Source organism: Stegostoma tigrinum, chromosome 17, assembly GCF_030684315.1.
Source record: "Stegostoma tigrinum isolate sSteTig4 chromosome 17, sSteTig4.hap1, whole genome shotgun sequence".
Classification (NCBI taxonomy): Eukaryota; Metazoa; Chordata; class Chondrichthyes; order Orectolobiformes; family Stegostomatidae; genus Stegostoma; species Stegostoma tigrinum.
The window spans coordinates 34,245,504-34,260,655 of record NC_081370.1 but is presented as its reverse complement, the minus strand read 5'-3'; the positions used below and the strand labels follow the sequence as shown (position 1 = coordinate 34,260,655).

The window sequence follows — 15,152 nt, the reverse complement described above, 5'->3', positions numbered from 1 at the left end:
GAGCTCAGTACAATGAATGCAATCATTTGGTGATTCAAGTGTCCCGGAATGAACTTGCTGCATATCGTATCGTAGTCAAATCATTGTACAATTCATGCTGTTTTCTGGATATAAGGGACAGTGGATTTCTCAGGTTAAATTGCAACCAGTTCTTGATGTTCACAAACGTGAAATGACGTCTTGCCTGACTGTGTGTGATCGATGAAAATACATCTTTTCAACAGTGATGTTCTGAAGTTTCCAAAACCAAATTTGCTCAAGGACGGGAATGCAACGTCATCACACAACCAACAATCTATCTCTGACACACAGAGAAAAGTGCGGAATGATGTCTATAATACTTGTCGCAATTGTGCAAAGCACCAAAAGAGGTAATATTCTCTGAACTGTACTTATGTCTTGCATTTTGTGAAAAACAGGATGGTCGTCAACAGGTCAGAGTAGAATTTCAATTTCAAAAGAATTTCTCCACAATTTGACATCATTGGTCAAAGTACAGTGATTTCCCAGAGCTGTGGATAACTTAGCAGTAACAATATGATGCCACTGTACCAGTTGGGGATTGTGTTTTGCTAACTTTTACTCCTTGCAATATAAGGTCCTGCTGCTTCATGAAGCCAATGAACAGAATGCATTTCATTGACAGAAAACTGTGGTCTGCTGTGTGTCAGCAGGGAGCAAAAATGCACAGTGTGTCTTACCATGAAAAAGCAACGATTAAAACATACAGCCGTGTCAATAATTTTCCAGGGCTTGATCAAATTCAATCGTTATCGTTTTGCACTAGATCAGCTGCTTCACTCAGATAAATATTTATAATACCAGCTTATAATTATTCACACTTTTAAATCAGAGCATCTAACCTTGCTTGTTTGAATCATCCTCTTCAGATTGGTTTGTTTGGTCCTGGCACGCATTTGTAAAATATCTTAATGTGTTTGACTCATTGTACAAACCATGTAGTTGCGTGTCAAGATTGATCAGTGGAATTCTCAGGTGAAAATGAAAGCAGTTCTTCAATTTACAAAATAAGGAATTTTACCTTCCCAAATGATTTCAACTGTGAAACTGCATCTGTTTAATCATGATGTTCCGGTATTTCAAAGGTGAAATTTGCTCTGGGATAAGAAAACACCATACAACCATCCGACTGAGAGAGAATGTGCTGATGATGGACGTAAGATTTTCACCAGTTGCGCAAAGGACATAAAGGAGAAATGCTGTCTGAAGCGCGTTTCGCTTTGAATGTTCTGGAGAATAGGGAGGAAATCCACCAGCTCCAAAGTGGTAAGTAAACCTGCCTTGGTGTAACGTAGGAACCATTATTGCTGATGGCTAATGCTGTCATTTTGCAAGGACACCAACCTGTCACCCAATCGACTCTGTTCATGAGTGGCATCAGGATGGTTTTTACACTGGGAATCTGGTCGTTGCTCAGGGAGGTATTCTATATCATCTCCTGTTGTCTCCGTTGATCTTGAACGGCACTGATTTCTGGACCAAACGCATTGATCTTTTCCGAGTTAGCCACAGCTCTGGGAAATCTCTCTACTTTGACCAATTGTATCAAATCATCAAATATTCATACATGGATGAAAAACGTAGTGTTTAATCACATGACAAAATTCAAAAGCACTGCAGCTGCATCAAAGCAGAAACTAAATCAGAAGATGCTTGAAATGCCCGCCGGATCTGAAATCTTAACTCTGATGTCTCTTCACCGATGTTACCAGATCTGGTGATCTTGTCCAGCAACATCTCTTTTCGTTTACGGGCTGGATGTTGTGTGTGCAAATTCTGTTCAGTGATGATTCAGGAGTTCATGATACAAGTTTGTATTTGATGGCTGATTGCTGCGCATCAGATGATGTGGATGCGGTGAATGAGATGAATGGTGTAGTTGGCATCGATGAACTCTCGACATGAATACTGTCACATGGACAGATGAACAATCTCACTCAATGTTGTCCCTGAACATTATTCATGGCCTTGGTACAACCTTCTGAAATTCATCTGCTCGTTTTCTATTAGCTTCTAAACACCTGTGTGAATACTTCGCGCTCCACTCACAACACAGTACATTGCTCCTTTTCAATTTCTCTACCTGGACCTTTAAATCTGTGTCGAGTGAAAAGGTGAGTACATTCTATGTCTTACATTTTAACCACTGGTCGAAAACTCAGAGCACAAGATTATTTCAGGAACGTGTGCACCAATTTTTGCAGGAACAATGTAAGGCCATTTAGGAGCTGGAGATTGCCTTTAAGTAACTTGTGCTTCTCTAGTTTTACGACCTATTCCTGCAAGGACCGAATGAACAATTTGGATTTTGTTGAAGCACACTGAAGTCAAATAATGCAGCAGGTAGTGAAAAGCCACAACATGACATGAAATACATACGGTCATCTCAATTTACATCAAATTAAAGGGGCTTTGCCGAATTGCGTTGTCAGAGCTTTGCTTTGGTTCTGGTCTTGCACACAAAAATTACCGATTAATTGGCCGCATTTTTAAATAATGATAACGCACCGTTCTGTTCCGATTCAAGCTGTTCACTTTCTTCTGTATGCGGAGCAGAATTTTGATGATTTTCAGTCGGCGCCGGTGGTTCTACATCATAACAAAAATAAAAGATGTGCAGAGTAAGCTCCGTAATATATGGGAGTAAAAACAGCCCGAACAGCAATTTTGTGCAAGAATGAACTTCACATGTTAACTTGAGCTCAGTACAATGAATGCAATCATTTGGTGATTCAAGTGTCCCGGAATGAACTTGCTGCATATCGTATCGTAGTCAAATCATTGTACAATTCATGCTGTTTTCTGGATATAAGGGACAGTGGATTTCTCAGGTTAAATTGCAACCAGTTCTTGATGTTCACAAACGTGAAATGACGTCTTGCCTGACTGTGTGTGATCGATGAAAATACATCTTTTCAACAGTGATGTTCTGAAGTTTCCAAAACCAAATTTGCTCAAGGACGGGAATGCAACGTCATCACACAACCAACAATCTATCTCTGACACACAGAGAAAAGTGCGGAATGATGTCTATAATACTTGTCGCAATTGTGCAAAGCACCAAAAGAGGTAATATTCTCTGAACTGTACTTATGTCTTGCATTTTGTGAAAAACAGGATGGTCGTCAACAGGTCAGAGTAGAATTTCAATTTCAAAAGAATTTCTCCACAATTTGACATCATTGGTCAAAGTACAGTGATTTCCCAGAGCTGTGGATAACTTAGCAGTAACAATATGATGCCACCGTACCAGTTGGGGATTGTGTTTTGCTAACTTTTACTCCTTGCAATATAAGGTCCTGCTGCTTCATGAAGCCAATGAACAGAATGCATTTCATTGACAGAAAACTGTGGTCTGCTGTGTGTCAGCAGGGAGCAAAAATGCAGTGTGTCTTACCATGAAAAAGCAACGATTAAAGGGATAGGGTGCTGGTGGGTGTAGGGTGATGATGGTAGGTGTGTGAGGGGATGGGAAACTGGTGTGCATGGGGTGATGATGGGAGGTGTATGAGGAGATAGAGTGCTGGTGGGTGAAATGGTAGGCTGGCAGGTATGTGGAAAAGAGATTAGGATAGATGAGGGGTTGAGTTGGGCATTGTGGTATCAAGTTAGAATTTTAATGTCTTCAGGGCTTGATCAAATTCAATCGTTATCGTTTTGTACTAGATCAGGTACTTCACTCAGATAAATATTTATAATACCAGTACATTGCTCCTTTTCAATTTCTCTACCTGGACCTTTAATTCTGTGTCGAGTGAAAAGGTTAGTACATTCTACGTCATACATTTTAACCACTGGTCGAAAAGTCAGAGCACAAGATTATTTCAAAAATGTGTGCACCAACCTTTTAGAGGAACAATGTAAGGCCATCTAGGAGATGGAGATTGTCTTAAAAAATTTGTGCTTCTCAAATTTTATGACCTATTCCTGCAAGGACCTAATGAACAATTTGGATTTTGTTGAAGCACACTGAAGTCAAATAATGCAGCAGGTAGTGAAAAGCCACAACGTGCCATGAAATAAAACTATTGAAAGCACTGCAGGTGCTTCAAAGCAGAAACAAAAACAGAGGATGCTCGGATTGGCCACCAGACCTAAAACGTTAACTCTGATTTCTCTTCATCGATGCTACCAGATCTGGTGAGCTTCTCCAGCAATTTCTCTTTTCTTTTAACGGCTTAATGTTGTGTGTGCAAATTGTGTTCAGTGAGTGATTCAGGAGTTCATGACATTAGTTTGTATTTGAAGGCTGGCTGTTGGGAATTAGATGTTGGAGATGTGGTGAATGGGCTGAATGGTGTAGTTGGCATGGATGCCCTCTCTATATGAACTCATTCATATGGTCAAATTGAGTCAGATTTTTAAAGTTCTTCCTGAACAGCATCCATGGGCTTGGAGCAACATTCTGAAATTCACCTGCTCTCTTTCTATTAGCTTCTGAATACCTGCATGAATACGTCGTGCTCCCCTCAGAACACAGCACAATGCTCCTTTTTAATTTTTCCACCTGGATCTCTAATTTTGCACCTAGTGAAAAGCTTAGTGCTTTATATCTCACACATGTTAACCATTGGTTGAAATGTCAGAGCAAAAGTTTATTTTCGGAATGTGTGTGTGTACCCCATTTTGAGGTAACAATGTAAGTCAGTTTAGGAGCTGGATGTTGTCTTTGAGTAACTTGTGCTACTCACAATATAAGGACCTACTCATGCAAGAAGCCAATGTACAAGTTGGATGTCGTTAAAGCTCACTGAAGTTAAATGATGTAGCAGGTACCGAAAATGCATAATGCACCATTAAATATGTACAGTCAACTCGATTTACTTAGTTTAAAAGGGCTTTGTCAAATTCCATTGTCAGAGTTTTGCATTAGTTCTGGCCTTGCACCCAAATAATTACTTATTAATTAGTCACATTTTTATATCATGATAACGCACCGTTCTGTTTTGATTGATCCTCTGCACCTTCTTTATTCGTAGCAGCATTTTGATGAGATTCAGTTGTTACTGGTGATTCTACATCATAATAAAAAATACAAGATGTGCAGAGTAAGCCCAGTAATATAAGAGAGTAGTGCTTTTGTGCAAGAATGACATTCACACATGTTACCTTGAGATCAGTACAATGAATGCAATAGTTTGGTGATTCAAATAACCTGGAATGAACTTGCACAATATTGGAAAGTGGTCAAATCATTGTACAACCCATGTTGTTTTCTGGAGGGACAGAACTCAGGTTAAAAAGTAAGCAGTTCTTGATGTTGACAAATCGGAAATGTCATCTTGCCTGATTGTGATGTTATCTATGAAAATGTATCTTTTCAACATTGATGTTCTGGAGGTTACTAAACCAAATTTGCTCAAGCACTGGAATGCAAGTGCATCACCCAACAATTTGACTCTGCCACAGAGAGAAACGAGTGGAATGATGTCCGTAACAGTTGTACCAATTGTGCAAAGGATCAAAAGGGGAAATATTCTCTGAACTGTACTTGTATCCTGCATGTTTTGAATAACGTGGCGGATGTTAATCAGGCCAGAGCAGAATTTTATTTTCAAAAGGATTTCTCCAGTCTGTGCAGTAACTATACGAGGCCACTGTATGAAATGGAGATTTGGTTTTGGTAACTTCTCCTTCTGGCAATATAAGGCCCTGCTGATACTTGAATTCAATTAACAGAATGCATTTCATTGGCAGAAAAGTGAAGTTAGCAGCCAAGAAAAATGTGCAGTGTGTCTGTCATGCAAAGTCAGGAATTAAATCACACTGTCATCTCCATCCAAATTTTCCAGGGCTTCAACAGATTCAATCATTACAGTTTTGTATTAGATCACCTGTTTCATTCAGATAATTATTTTTAATTGCACTTAGTTTTAAATAATTGCATCTATCTTTCCCTTTTGAGTGATCCTCTGTGTCTTTTTTTTGTATTTGTAGCAATGCTTTGTTCATGCTCAGCAATGATCAGTGTTTCTATATCATCACAAAAATACAAGATAGCATAAACTCAGCTACATAAGCAAGTAGAAACCGCAGTGAAAATGATTTTGTGCGTTCACGTAGTTCGCACGTTCATTTGAGCTCAGTCCAAATACATCTATGCACAGATGAGGCAAATCTTCTTATGAGTGCTGCGTTAATTTTCTCTGAAGTATTGCAGAGCTGCTGCTCACTGTGTGTCATTTGTCCTGTGCTTCTGTTGATGCTATACATTTACCTCGGACAATTATTCTTTGAAGAATTCTATGTATCAGTGATTCAAATGGTCCTGGTGTGCACATGTGAAATGTCTTGAAGTGGTCAAATCATTGTACAAATCATACAGTTAGTTGCAAGGATTGATCATTGCATTTTTGTCAGAAAACGCCAATCAAGTCTTGAATTTGAGAAGACAGAAATTTTACTTTCCCCAAGTGATTTCAACTGCCAAACTGTATCTTTTCAATCATGGTGTACTGGAGGTTCCATGATGGAATTTGCCTTAGAACTGAGAATGGAGATCAGCACAGAATGATCTGACACATAGGACAAGTGCTGAATGGTGGACATTAGATTCGCATCAGTAGTGCAAACGAATCAAATAGGAGATCCTTTCCAAAGGATATTTGGGTTTGAATATTCTGATGAGTAGGGAGGTCATCCCCCAGCTGCAACGTTATAAATAAATCTACTTTGGTGCAATGTAGGACCCAGTGTTGCTCATGGTCGAGGCCATCATTTCGCAAGGAGACAACCTTTCTCCCATTTGACCGTGGTGATCTTAAAGGGCTGAGGTTGCCCAGAATGCTGATGCTGTCACTGCCTTCGGGATGCCTTTAGCTACTAAACAGCCTGTTCATGGGCTAGATAGAATCTATTCATATATCCAATTGAGTTCACGTATGTTCAATGGCACTGACTTCTGGCCGAAGGGCTTTCTTCTTTCATAGCTGACCCTAGTTCTCTAGTTCTGAGCCTCCTGAAAGACTTCACTGGATGCTACCTCACACAGTTAACTTTTGGTCAAAGCATCAGAGCATAAGTTTATTTTGCAACTGAGTGCACTAATTTTTGCAATAACAACTCCTCCTATCAGAGCTGGAGATTGTCTTTAAGTAACTTTAGCCTCGCACAATAAAAGGTTCTGCTAATGCATGCATCCAATGAACAACATGGATATCATTGGCAGCATCCTGAAATCAAGTAAGTCAGCAGGTAGCAAATGGTACAGCACAGCCTGTGATCCAGAGACAAGAATTAAACACATACTGTCAGACCTGTACCAATTTAGCAGGCAATGATTCAATTCCAGTGTGAGAGTATTGCATTAGATCAGGTATTGCACCCAGACAATTTCTTAATCGGTCACACTTTTAAATTGTAGCAACTTACGTTTCTCTAATGACTGATTCTCTGTATCTTGTTTTGTATCCCAAGTATGACTTTGTTGACTTTCAGAGACCTCTTGTGATTCTACATCATCATAAAGATACAAGATAGTCAGGGTAAACCTAGTAACATAAGATCTTTACAAATTTACCTCAAGATATATTATACCAGTTTTCAGATTAATGCTGCATTAATATTGTCTCTATCTTTGCAGAGCTGCTACTCACTGTGCATATACACCCCATTCTTCTTTTACCTCAGTCAATGCAAAGTAGCTATTTTTTGAAGAACTCGATAACTTGGTGATTCAAATAGTCCTGTACTGCAGTTGCAAAATGTCTCAAAGTGATCAAATCATTGAACAAATCAAATGTTTTTCTACAAGATAGATTACTGGAGTTCTCAGATGAAAATGTCATCAATTCTTGAATTTGAGTTACCAGGAATTATAACTTACCCAAATGATGTCAACTATGAAAATGTGTCTTTCCAATAATGATGTTCTGGAGTTTCCAAGATGGAATTTGCTCAAGCACTGGGATGGGACATTCACGACACAACAATCTGACATAATGAGAATGTGCTGAATGATGGATACTAGAATGGCACCAATAGTGCCAAGGACAAAAAGGGTAATGCTTGCTGAAGTGTGTTTATGGTTGATATTCCAGAGAATAAGGAGGTCCCCCACAGGTACAATTCAGTAACCAATCAGCTTTGGTGTAATTTCTCACCCAGGTTGCTGATGGCTGAGGCTGCCATCTTGCAAATAGAATGACCTGTCCATCTAGATCCATGTGTCCTATTAGACAGCCATCAATATTGGCAGTCTCAGCAGTCCCATCATCAGTGGTAACTATTGCTGAACCTGCACCTGCAGGAAGTATCTATGCTTATGCCTGAGGTCAGTAGGTTTGGGGCAAGAAGATAGGCAGACAGACCCCAGTGATCTTGGTGGGCAGAGTTTCCTAAGTGCTGATGCTGTCACTACCAGAAGGACAGCTATTGTTGTCAGGAACCTGGTCATGGTTCGGGTCAGGTATGTACACATTTCATTGAAGGTCATGCATGTTGAATGGCACTGTATTCATGACCAACTGCTTTCATCTTTCACAGGTAAGCACAGCTCTGGGAAATCTCTGTTTCTTGTGCAATCATCTTAGATGATAAAAGATTTTGGAAAAGTGTACAATCATTGAATTCTACATCATTGAAAAGCTGCCACTATTTGTGCGTTGAGTTATGGATGTAAGTTTTGACACAGCGTTCAATGTGAGATTAATGAGTTCAGCAGGTAAATTGAGATTTGAGAACTGATTATTGGCAGTTAGATGATGGAGATGTAGTAAATATGGTTTGTGGTGCAGTTGGCAGGAAATGCCTTTTGTAAATGAACTCAGGCACAATCAGGTTATTAAAGGTCTTCCAGAACAGCATTCATGGTCTTGGCGCAAAATTCTGAAATTCACCTGTTTTGCTTCCTCCAAATGTAGGAATACATCATTCCATCAAAAGTGTTCTCTGTATTTGTCAAAGTACTTGCTCAATTTCTAGATTGGAAATTTAACAGGCAGGTCTAAAATTTGTGATCGGGGCGGGGGATACCATTGCCAAAAAGATCAAAAACAAATTAATCACTGACACTTTTCAAGCTTCTCAACTGGATTTCCCTGGACAGAAACATACCGTCACAAAAAAGCCTGTCCAGGAAACACCGGAGGCTGCACTGGGGAAAAGCATTATGAGTTGCAAGCCAGTATAATAAAGTGTGAGGCTGGACGAACACAGCAGGCCCAGCAGCATCTCAGGAGCACAAAAGCTGACGTTTCAGGCCTACACCCTTCATCAGACAGTCTCCACGCAAGCCTCCATTGACAGCAGTCAGTGCTATATGCTGTGGTGTAAATATCCAGCAGCCAGTCTGACACATTGCGTGGAAGTGTAAGTGCTCAAAGTATGTACAGGAATGAGTTGGAGAGAGTTGCAGAAGTTTGGCAGATGTTTGGAGGATACGAATGAAGGGTGGAGATCAATACGGGGACAGTTACCGTGTCAGAATTAAGGTGTTTCTTGAGGGCAGAGTGGTATAGGGTTTACAGTGTCAGAAGTTGAGGGTTAGGGCATGATGTGTGTGAGGAGATAGTGTGCTGGTGGGTGTAGGGTGAAGATGGGAGGTGTGTGAGGGGATAGGGTGCTGGTGGATGTAGGGTGATGATGGGAGGCGTGTGAGGGGATATGGGTGCTGGTGGGTGTAGGGTGATGATGGGAGGCGTGTGAGGGGATAGGGTGCTGGTGGATGTAGGGTGATGATGGGAGGCGTGTGAGGGGATAGGGTGCTGGTGGGTGTAGGGTGAAGATGGGAGGTGTGTGAGGGGATAGGGTGCTGGTGGGTGTAGGGTGATGATGGGAGGTGTGTGAGGGGATAGGGTGCTGGTCGGTGTAGGGTGATGATGGTAGGTGTGTGAGGAGATGGGAAACTGGTGTGCATGGGGTGATGATGGGAGGTGTATGAGGAGATAGAGTGCTGGTGGGTGAAATGGTAGGCTGGCAGGTATGTGGAAAAGAGATTAGGATAGATGAGGGGTTGAGTTGGGCATTGTGGTATCAAGTTAGAATTTTAATGTCTTCAGGGCTTGATCAAATTCAATCGTTATCGTTTTGTACTAGATCAGGTACTTCACTCAGATAAATATTTATAATACCAGTACATTGCTCCTTTTCAATTTCTCTACCTGGACCTTTAATTCTGTGTCGAGTGAAAAGGTTAGTACATTCTACGTCATATATTTTAACCACTGGTCGAAAAGTCAGAGCACAAGATTATTTCAAAAATGTGTGCACCAACCTTTTAGAGGAACAATGTAAGGCCATCTAGGAGATGGAGATTGTCTTAAAAAATTTGTGCTTCTCAAATTTTATGACCTGTTCCTGCAAGGACCTAATGAACAATTTGGATTTTGTTGAAGCACACTGAAGTCAAATAATGCAGCAGGTAGTGAAAAGCCACAACGTGCCATGAAATAAAACTATTGAAAGCACTGCAGGTGCTTCAAAGCAGAAACAAAAACAGAGGATGCTCGGATTGGCCACCAGACCTAAAACGTTAACTCTGATTTCTCTTCATCGATGCTACCAGATCTGGTGAGCTTCTCCAGCAATTTCTCTTTTCTTTTAACGGCTTAATGTTGTGTGTGCAAATTGTGTTCAGTGAGTGATTCAGGAGTTCATGACATTAGTTTGTATTTGAAGGCTGGCTGTTGGGAATTAGATGTTGGAGATGTGGTGAATGGGCTGAATGGTGTAGTTGGCATGGATGCCCTCTCTATATGAACTCATTCATATGGTCAAATTGAGTCAGATTTTTAAAGTTCTTCCTGAACAGCATCCATGGGCTTGGAGCAACATTCTGAAATTCACCTGCTCTCTTTCTATTAGCTTCTGAATACCTGCATGAATACGTCGTGCTCCCCTCAGAACACAGCACAATGCTCCTTTTTAATTTTTCCACCTGGATCTCTAATTTTGCACCTAGTGAAAAGCTTAGTGCTTTATATCTCACACATGTTAACCATTGGTTGAAATGTCAGAGCAAAAGTTTATTTTCGGAATGTGTGTGTGTACCCCATTTTGAGGTAACAATGTAAGTCAGTTTAGGAGCTGGATGTTGTCTTTGAGTAACTTGTGCTACTCACAATATAAGGACCTACTCATGCAAGAAGCCAATGTACAAGTTGGATGTCGTTAAAGCTCACTGAAGTTAAATGATGTAGCAGGTACCGAAAATGCATAATGCACCATTAAATATGTACAGTCAACTCGATTTACTTAGTTTAAAAGGGCTTTGTCAAATTCCTTTGTCAGAGTTTTGCATTAGTTCTGGCCTTGCACCCAAATAATTACTTATTAATTAGTCACATTTTTATATCATGATAACGCACCGTTCTGTTTTGATTGATCCTCTGCACCTTCTTTATTCGTAGCAGCATTTTGATGAGATTCAGTTGTTACTGGTGATTCTACATCATAATAAAAAATACAAGATGTGCAGAGTAAGCCCAGTAATATAAGAGAGTAGTGCTTTTGTGCAAGAATGACATTCACACATGTTACCTTGAGATCAGTACAATGAATGCAATAGTTTGGTGATTCAAATAACCTGGAATGAACTTGCACAATATTGGAAAGTGGTCAAATCATTGTACAACCCATGTTGTTTTCTGGAGGGACAGAACTCAGGTTAAAAAGTAAGCAGTTCTTGATGTTGACAAATCGGAAATGTCATCTTGCCTGATTGTGATGTTATCTATGAAAATGTATCTTTTCAACATTGATGTTCTGGAGGTTACTAAACCAAATTTGCTCAAGCACTGGAATGCAAGTGCATCACCCAACAATTTGACTCTGCCACAGAGAGAAACGAGTGGAATGATGTCCGTAACAGTTGTACCAATTGTGCAAAGGATCAAAAGGGGAAATATTCTCTGAACTGTACTTGTATCCTGCATGTTTTGAATAACGTGGCGGATGTTAATCAGGCCAGAGCAGAATTTTATTTTCAAAAGGATTTCTCCAGTCTGTGCAGTAACTATACGAGGCCACTGTATGAAATGGAGATTTGGTTTTGGTAACTTCTCCTTCTGGCAATATAAGGCCCTGCTGATACTTGAATTCAATTAACAGAATGCATTTCATTGGCAGAAAAGTGAAGTTAGCAGCCAAGAAAAATGTGCAGTGTGTCTGTCATGCAAAGTCAGGAATTAAATCACACTGTCATCTCCATCCAAATTTTCCAGGGCTTCAACAGATTCAATCATTACAGTTTTGTATTAGATCACCTGTTTCATTCAGATAATTATTTTTAATTGCACTTAGTTTTAAATAATTGCATCTATCTTTCCCTTTTGAGTGATCCTCTGTGTCTTTTTTTTGTATTTGTAGCAATGCTTTGTTCATGCTCAGCAATGATCAGTGTTTCTATATCATCACAAAAATACAAGATAGCATAAACTCAGCTACATAAGCAAGTAGAAACCGCAGTGAAAATGATTTTGTGCGTTCACGTAGTTCGCACGTTCATTTGAGCTCAGTCCAAATACATCTATGCACAGATGAGGCAAATCTTCTTATGAGTGCTGCGTTAATTTTCTCTGAAGTATTGCAGAGCTGCTGCTCACTGTGTGTCATTTGTCCTGTGCTTCTGTTGATGCTATACATTTACCTCGGACAATTATTCTTTGAAGAATTCTATGTATCAGTGATTCAAATGGTCCTGGTGTGCACATGTGAAATGTCTTGAAGTGGTCAAATCATTGTACAAATCATACAGTTAGTTGCAAGGATTGATCATTGCATTTGTTGCCTTAGAACTGAGAATGGAGATCAGCACAGAATGATCTGACACATAGGACAAGTGCTGAATGGTGGACATTAGATTCGCATCAGTAGTGCAAACAAATCAAATAGGAGATCCTTTCCAAAGGATATTTGGGTTTGAATATTCTGATGAGTAGGGAGGTCATCCCCCAGCTGCAACGTTATAAATAAATCTACTTTGGTGCAATGTAGGACCCAGTGTTGCTCATGGTCGAGGCCATCATTTCGCAAGGAGACAACCTTTCTCCCATTTGACCGTGGTGATCTTAAAGGGCTGAGGTTGCCCAGAATGCTGATGCTGTCACTGCCTTCGGGATGCCTTTAGCTACTAAACAGCCTGTTCATGGGCTAGATAGAATCTATTCATATATCCAACTGAGTTCACGTATGTTCAATGGCACTGACTTCTGGCCGAAGGGCTTTCTTCTTTCATAGCTGACCCTAGTTCTCTAGTTCTGAGCCTCCTGAAAGACTTCACTGGATGCTACCTCACACAGTTAACTTTTGGTCAAAGCATCAGAGCATAAGTTTATTTTGCAACTGAGTGCACTAATTTTTGCAATAACAACTCCTCCTATCAGAGCTGGAGATTGTCTTTAAGTAACTTTAGCCTCGCACAATAAAAGGTTCTGCTAATGCATGCATCCAATGAACAACATGGATATCATTGGCAGCATCCTGAAATCAAGTAAGTCAGCAGGTAGCAAATGGTACAGCACAGCCTGTGATCCAGAGACAAGAATTAAACACATACTGTCAGACCTGTACCAATTTAGCAGGCAATGATTCAATTCCAGTGTGAGAGTATTGCATTAGATCAGGTATTGCACCCAGACAATTTCTTAATCGGTCACACTTTTAAATTGTAGCAACTTACGTTTCTCTAATGACTGATTCTCTGTATCTTGTTTTGTATCCCAAGTATGACTTTGTTGACTTTCAGAGACCTCTTGTGATTCTACATCATCATAAAGATACAAGATAGTCAGGGTAAACCTAGTAACATAAGATCTTTACAAATTTACCTCAAGATATATTATACCAGTTTTCAGATTAATGCTGCATTAATATTGTCTCTATCTTTGCAGAGCTGCTACTCACTGTGCATATACACCCCATTCTTCTTTTACCTCAGTCAATGCAAAGTAGCTATTTTTTGAAGAACTCGATAACTTGGTGATTCAAATAGTCCTGTACTGCAGTTGCAAAATGTCTCAAAGTGATCAAATCATTGAACAAATCAAATGTTTTTCTACAAGATAGATTACTGGAGTTCTCAGATGAAAATGTCATCAATTCTTGAATTTGAGTTACCAGGAATTATAACTTACCCAAATGATGTCAACTATGAAAATGTGTCTTTCCAATAATGATGTTCTGGAGTTTCCAAGATGGAATTTGCTCAAGCACTGGGATGGGACATTCACGACACAACAATCTGACATAATGAGAATGTGCTGAATGATGGATACTAGAATGGCACCAATAGTGCCAAGGACAAAAAGGGTAATGCTTGCTGAAGTGTGTTTATGGTTGATATTCCAGAGAATAAGGAGGTCCCCCACAGGTACAATTCAGTAACCAATCAGCTTTGGTGTAATTTCTCACCCAGGTTGCTGATGGCTGAGGCTGCCATCTTGCAAATAGAATGACCTGTCCATCTAGATCCATGTGTCCTATTAGACAGCCATCAATATTGGCAGTCTCAGCAGTCCCATCATCAGTGGTAACTATTGCTGAACCTGCACCTGCAGGAAGTATCTATGCTTATGCCTGAGGTCAGTAGGTTTGGGGCAAGAAGATAGGCAGACAGACCCCAGTGATCTTGGTGGGCAGAGTTTCCTAAGTGCTGATGCTGTCACTACCAGAAGGACAGCTATTGTTGTCAGGAACCTGGTCATGGTTCGGGTCAGGTATGTACACATTTCATTGAAGGTCATGCATGTTGAATGGCACTGTATTCATGACCAACTGCTTTCATCTTTCACAGGTAAGCACAGCTCTGGGAAATCTCTGTTTCTTGTGCAATCATCTTAGATGATAAAAGATTTTGGAAAAGTGTACAATCATTGAATTCTACATCATTGAAAAGCTGCCACTATTTGTGCGTTGAGTTATGGATGTAAGTTTTGACACAGCGTTCAATGTGAGATTAATGAGTTCAGCAGGTAAATTGAGATTTGAGAACTGATTATTGGCAGTTAGATGATGGAGATGTAGTAAATATGGTTTGTGGTGCAGTTGGCAGGAAATGCCTTTTGTAAATGAACTCAGGCACAATCAGGTTATTAAAGGTCTTCCAGAACAGCATTCATGGTCTTGGCGCAAAATTCTGAAATTCACCTGTTTTGCTTCCTCCAAATGTAGGAATACATCATTCCATCAAAAGT

At 40.1% G+C, this 15,152-nt stretch overlaps 1 protein-coding gene across 3 annotated transcripts in view; it reads right to left on the bottom strand.

Annotated features, from left to right (window-relative positions):
• The window catches only part of LOC125459498 (probable serine/threonine-protein kinase MARK-A), a 102,900-nt gene that overhangs the window by 15,804 nt on the left and 71,944 nt on the right, over positions 1-15,152 (bottom strand). For all 3 annotated transcript variants that reach the window (XM_059651870.1, XM_059651871.1, XM_059651872.1), the window contains 5 exons: positions 13,640-13,720; positions 11,328-11,405; positions 7,393-7,473; positions 4,959-5,036; positions 2,530-2,610 (listed from right to left, as the gene is read on the bottom strand). In XM_059651870.1, the coding sequence (XP_059507853.1) occupies positions 2,530-2,610; positions 4,959-5,036; positions 7,393-7,473; positions 11,328-11,405; positions 13,640-13,720 (399 nt within the window). The remainder of the gene's footprint in view (positions 1-2,529; positions 2,611-4,958; positions 5,037-7,392; positions 7,474-11,327; positions 11,406-13,639; positions 13,721-15,152) is intronic.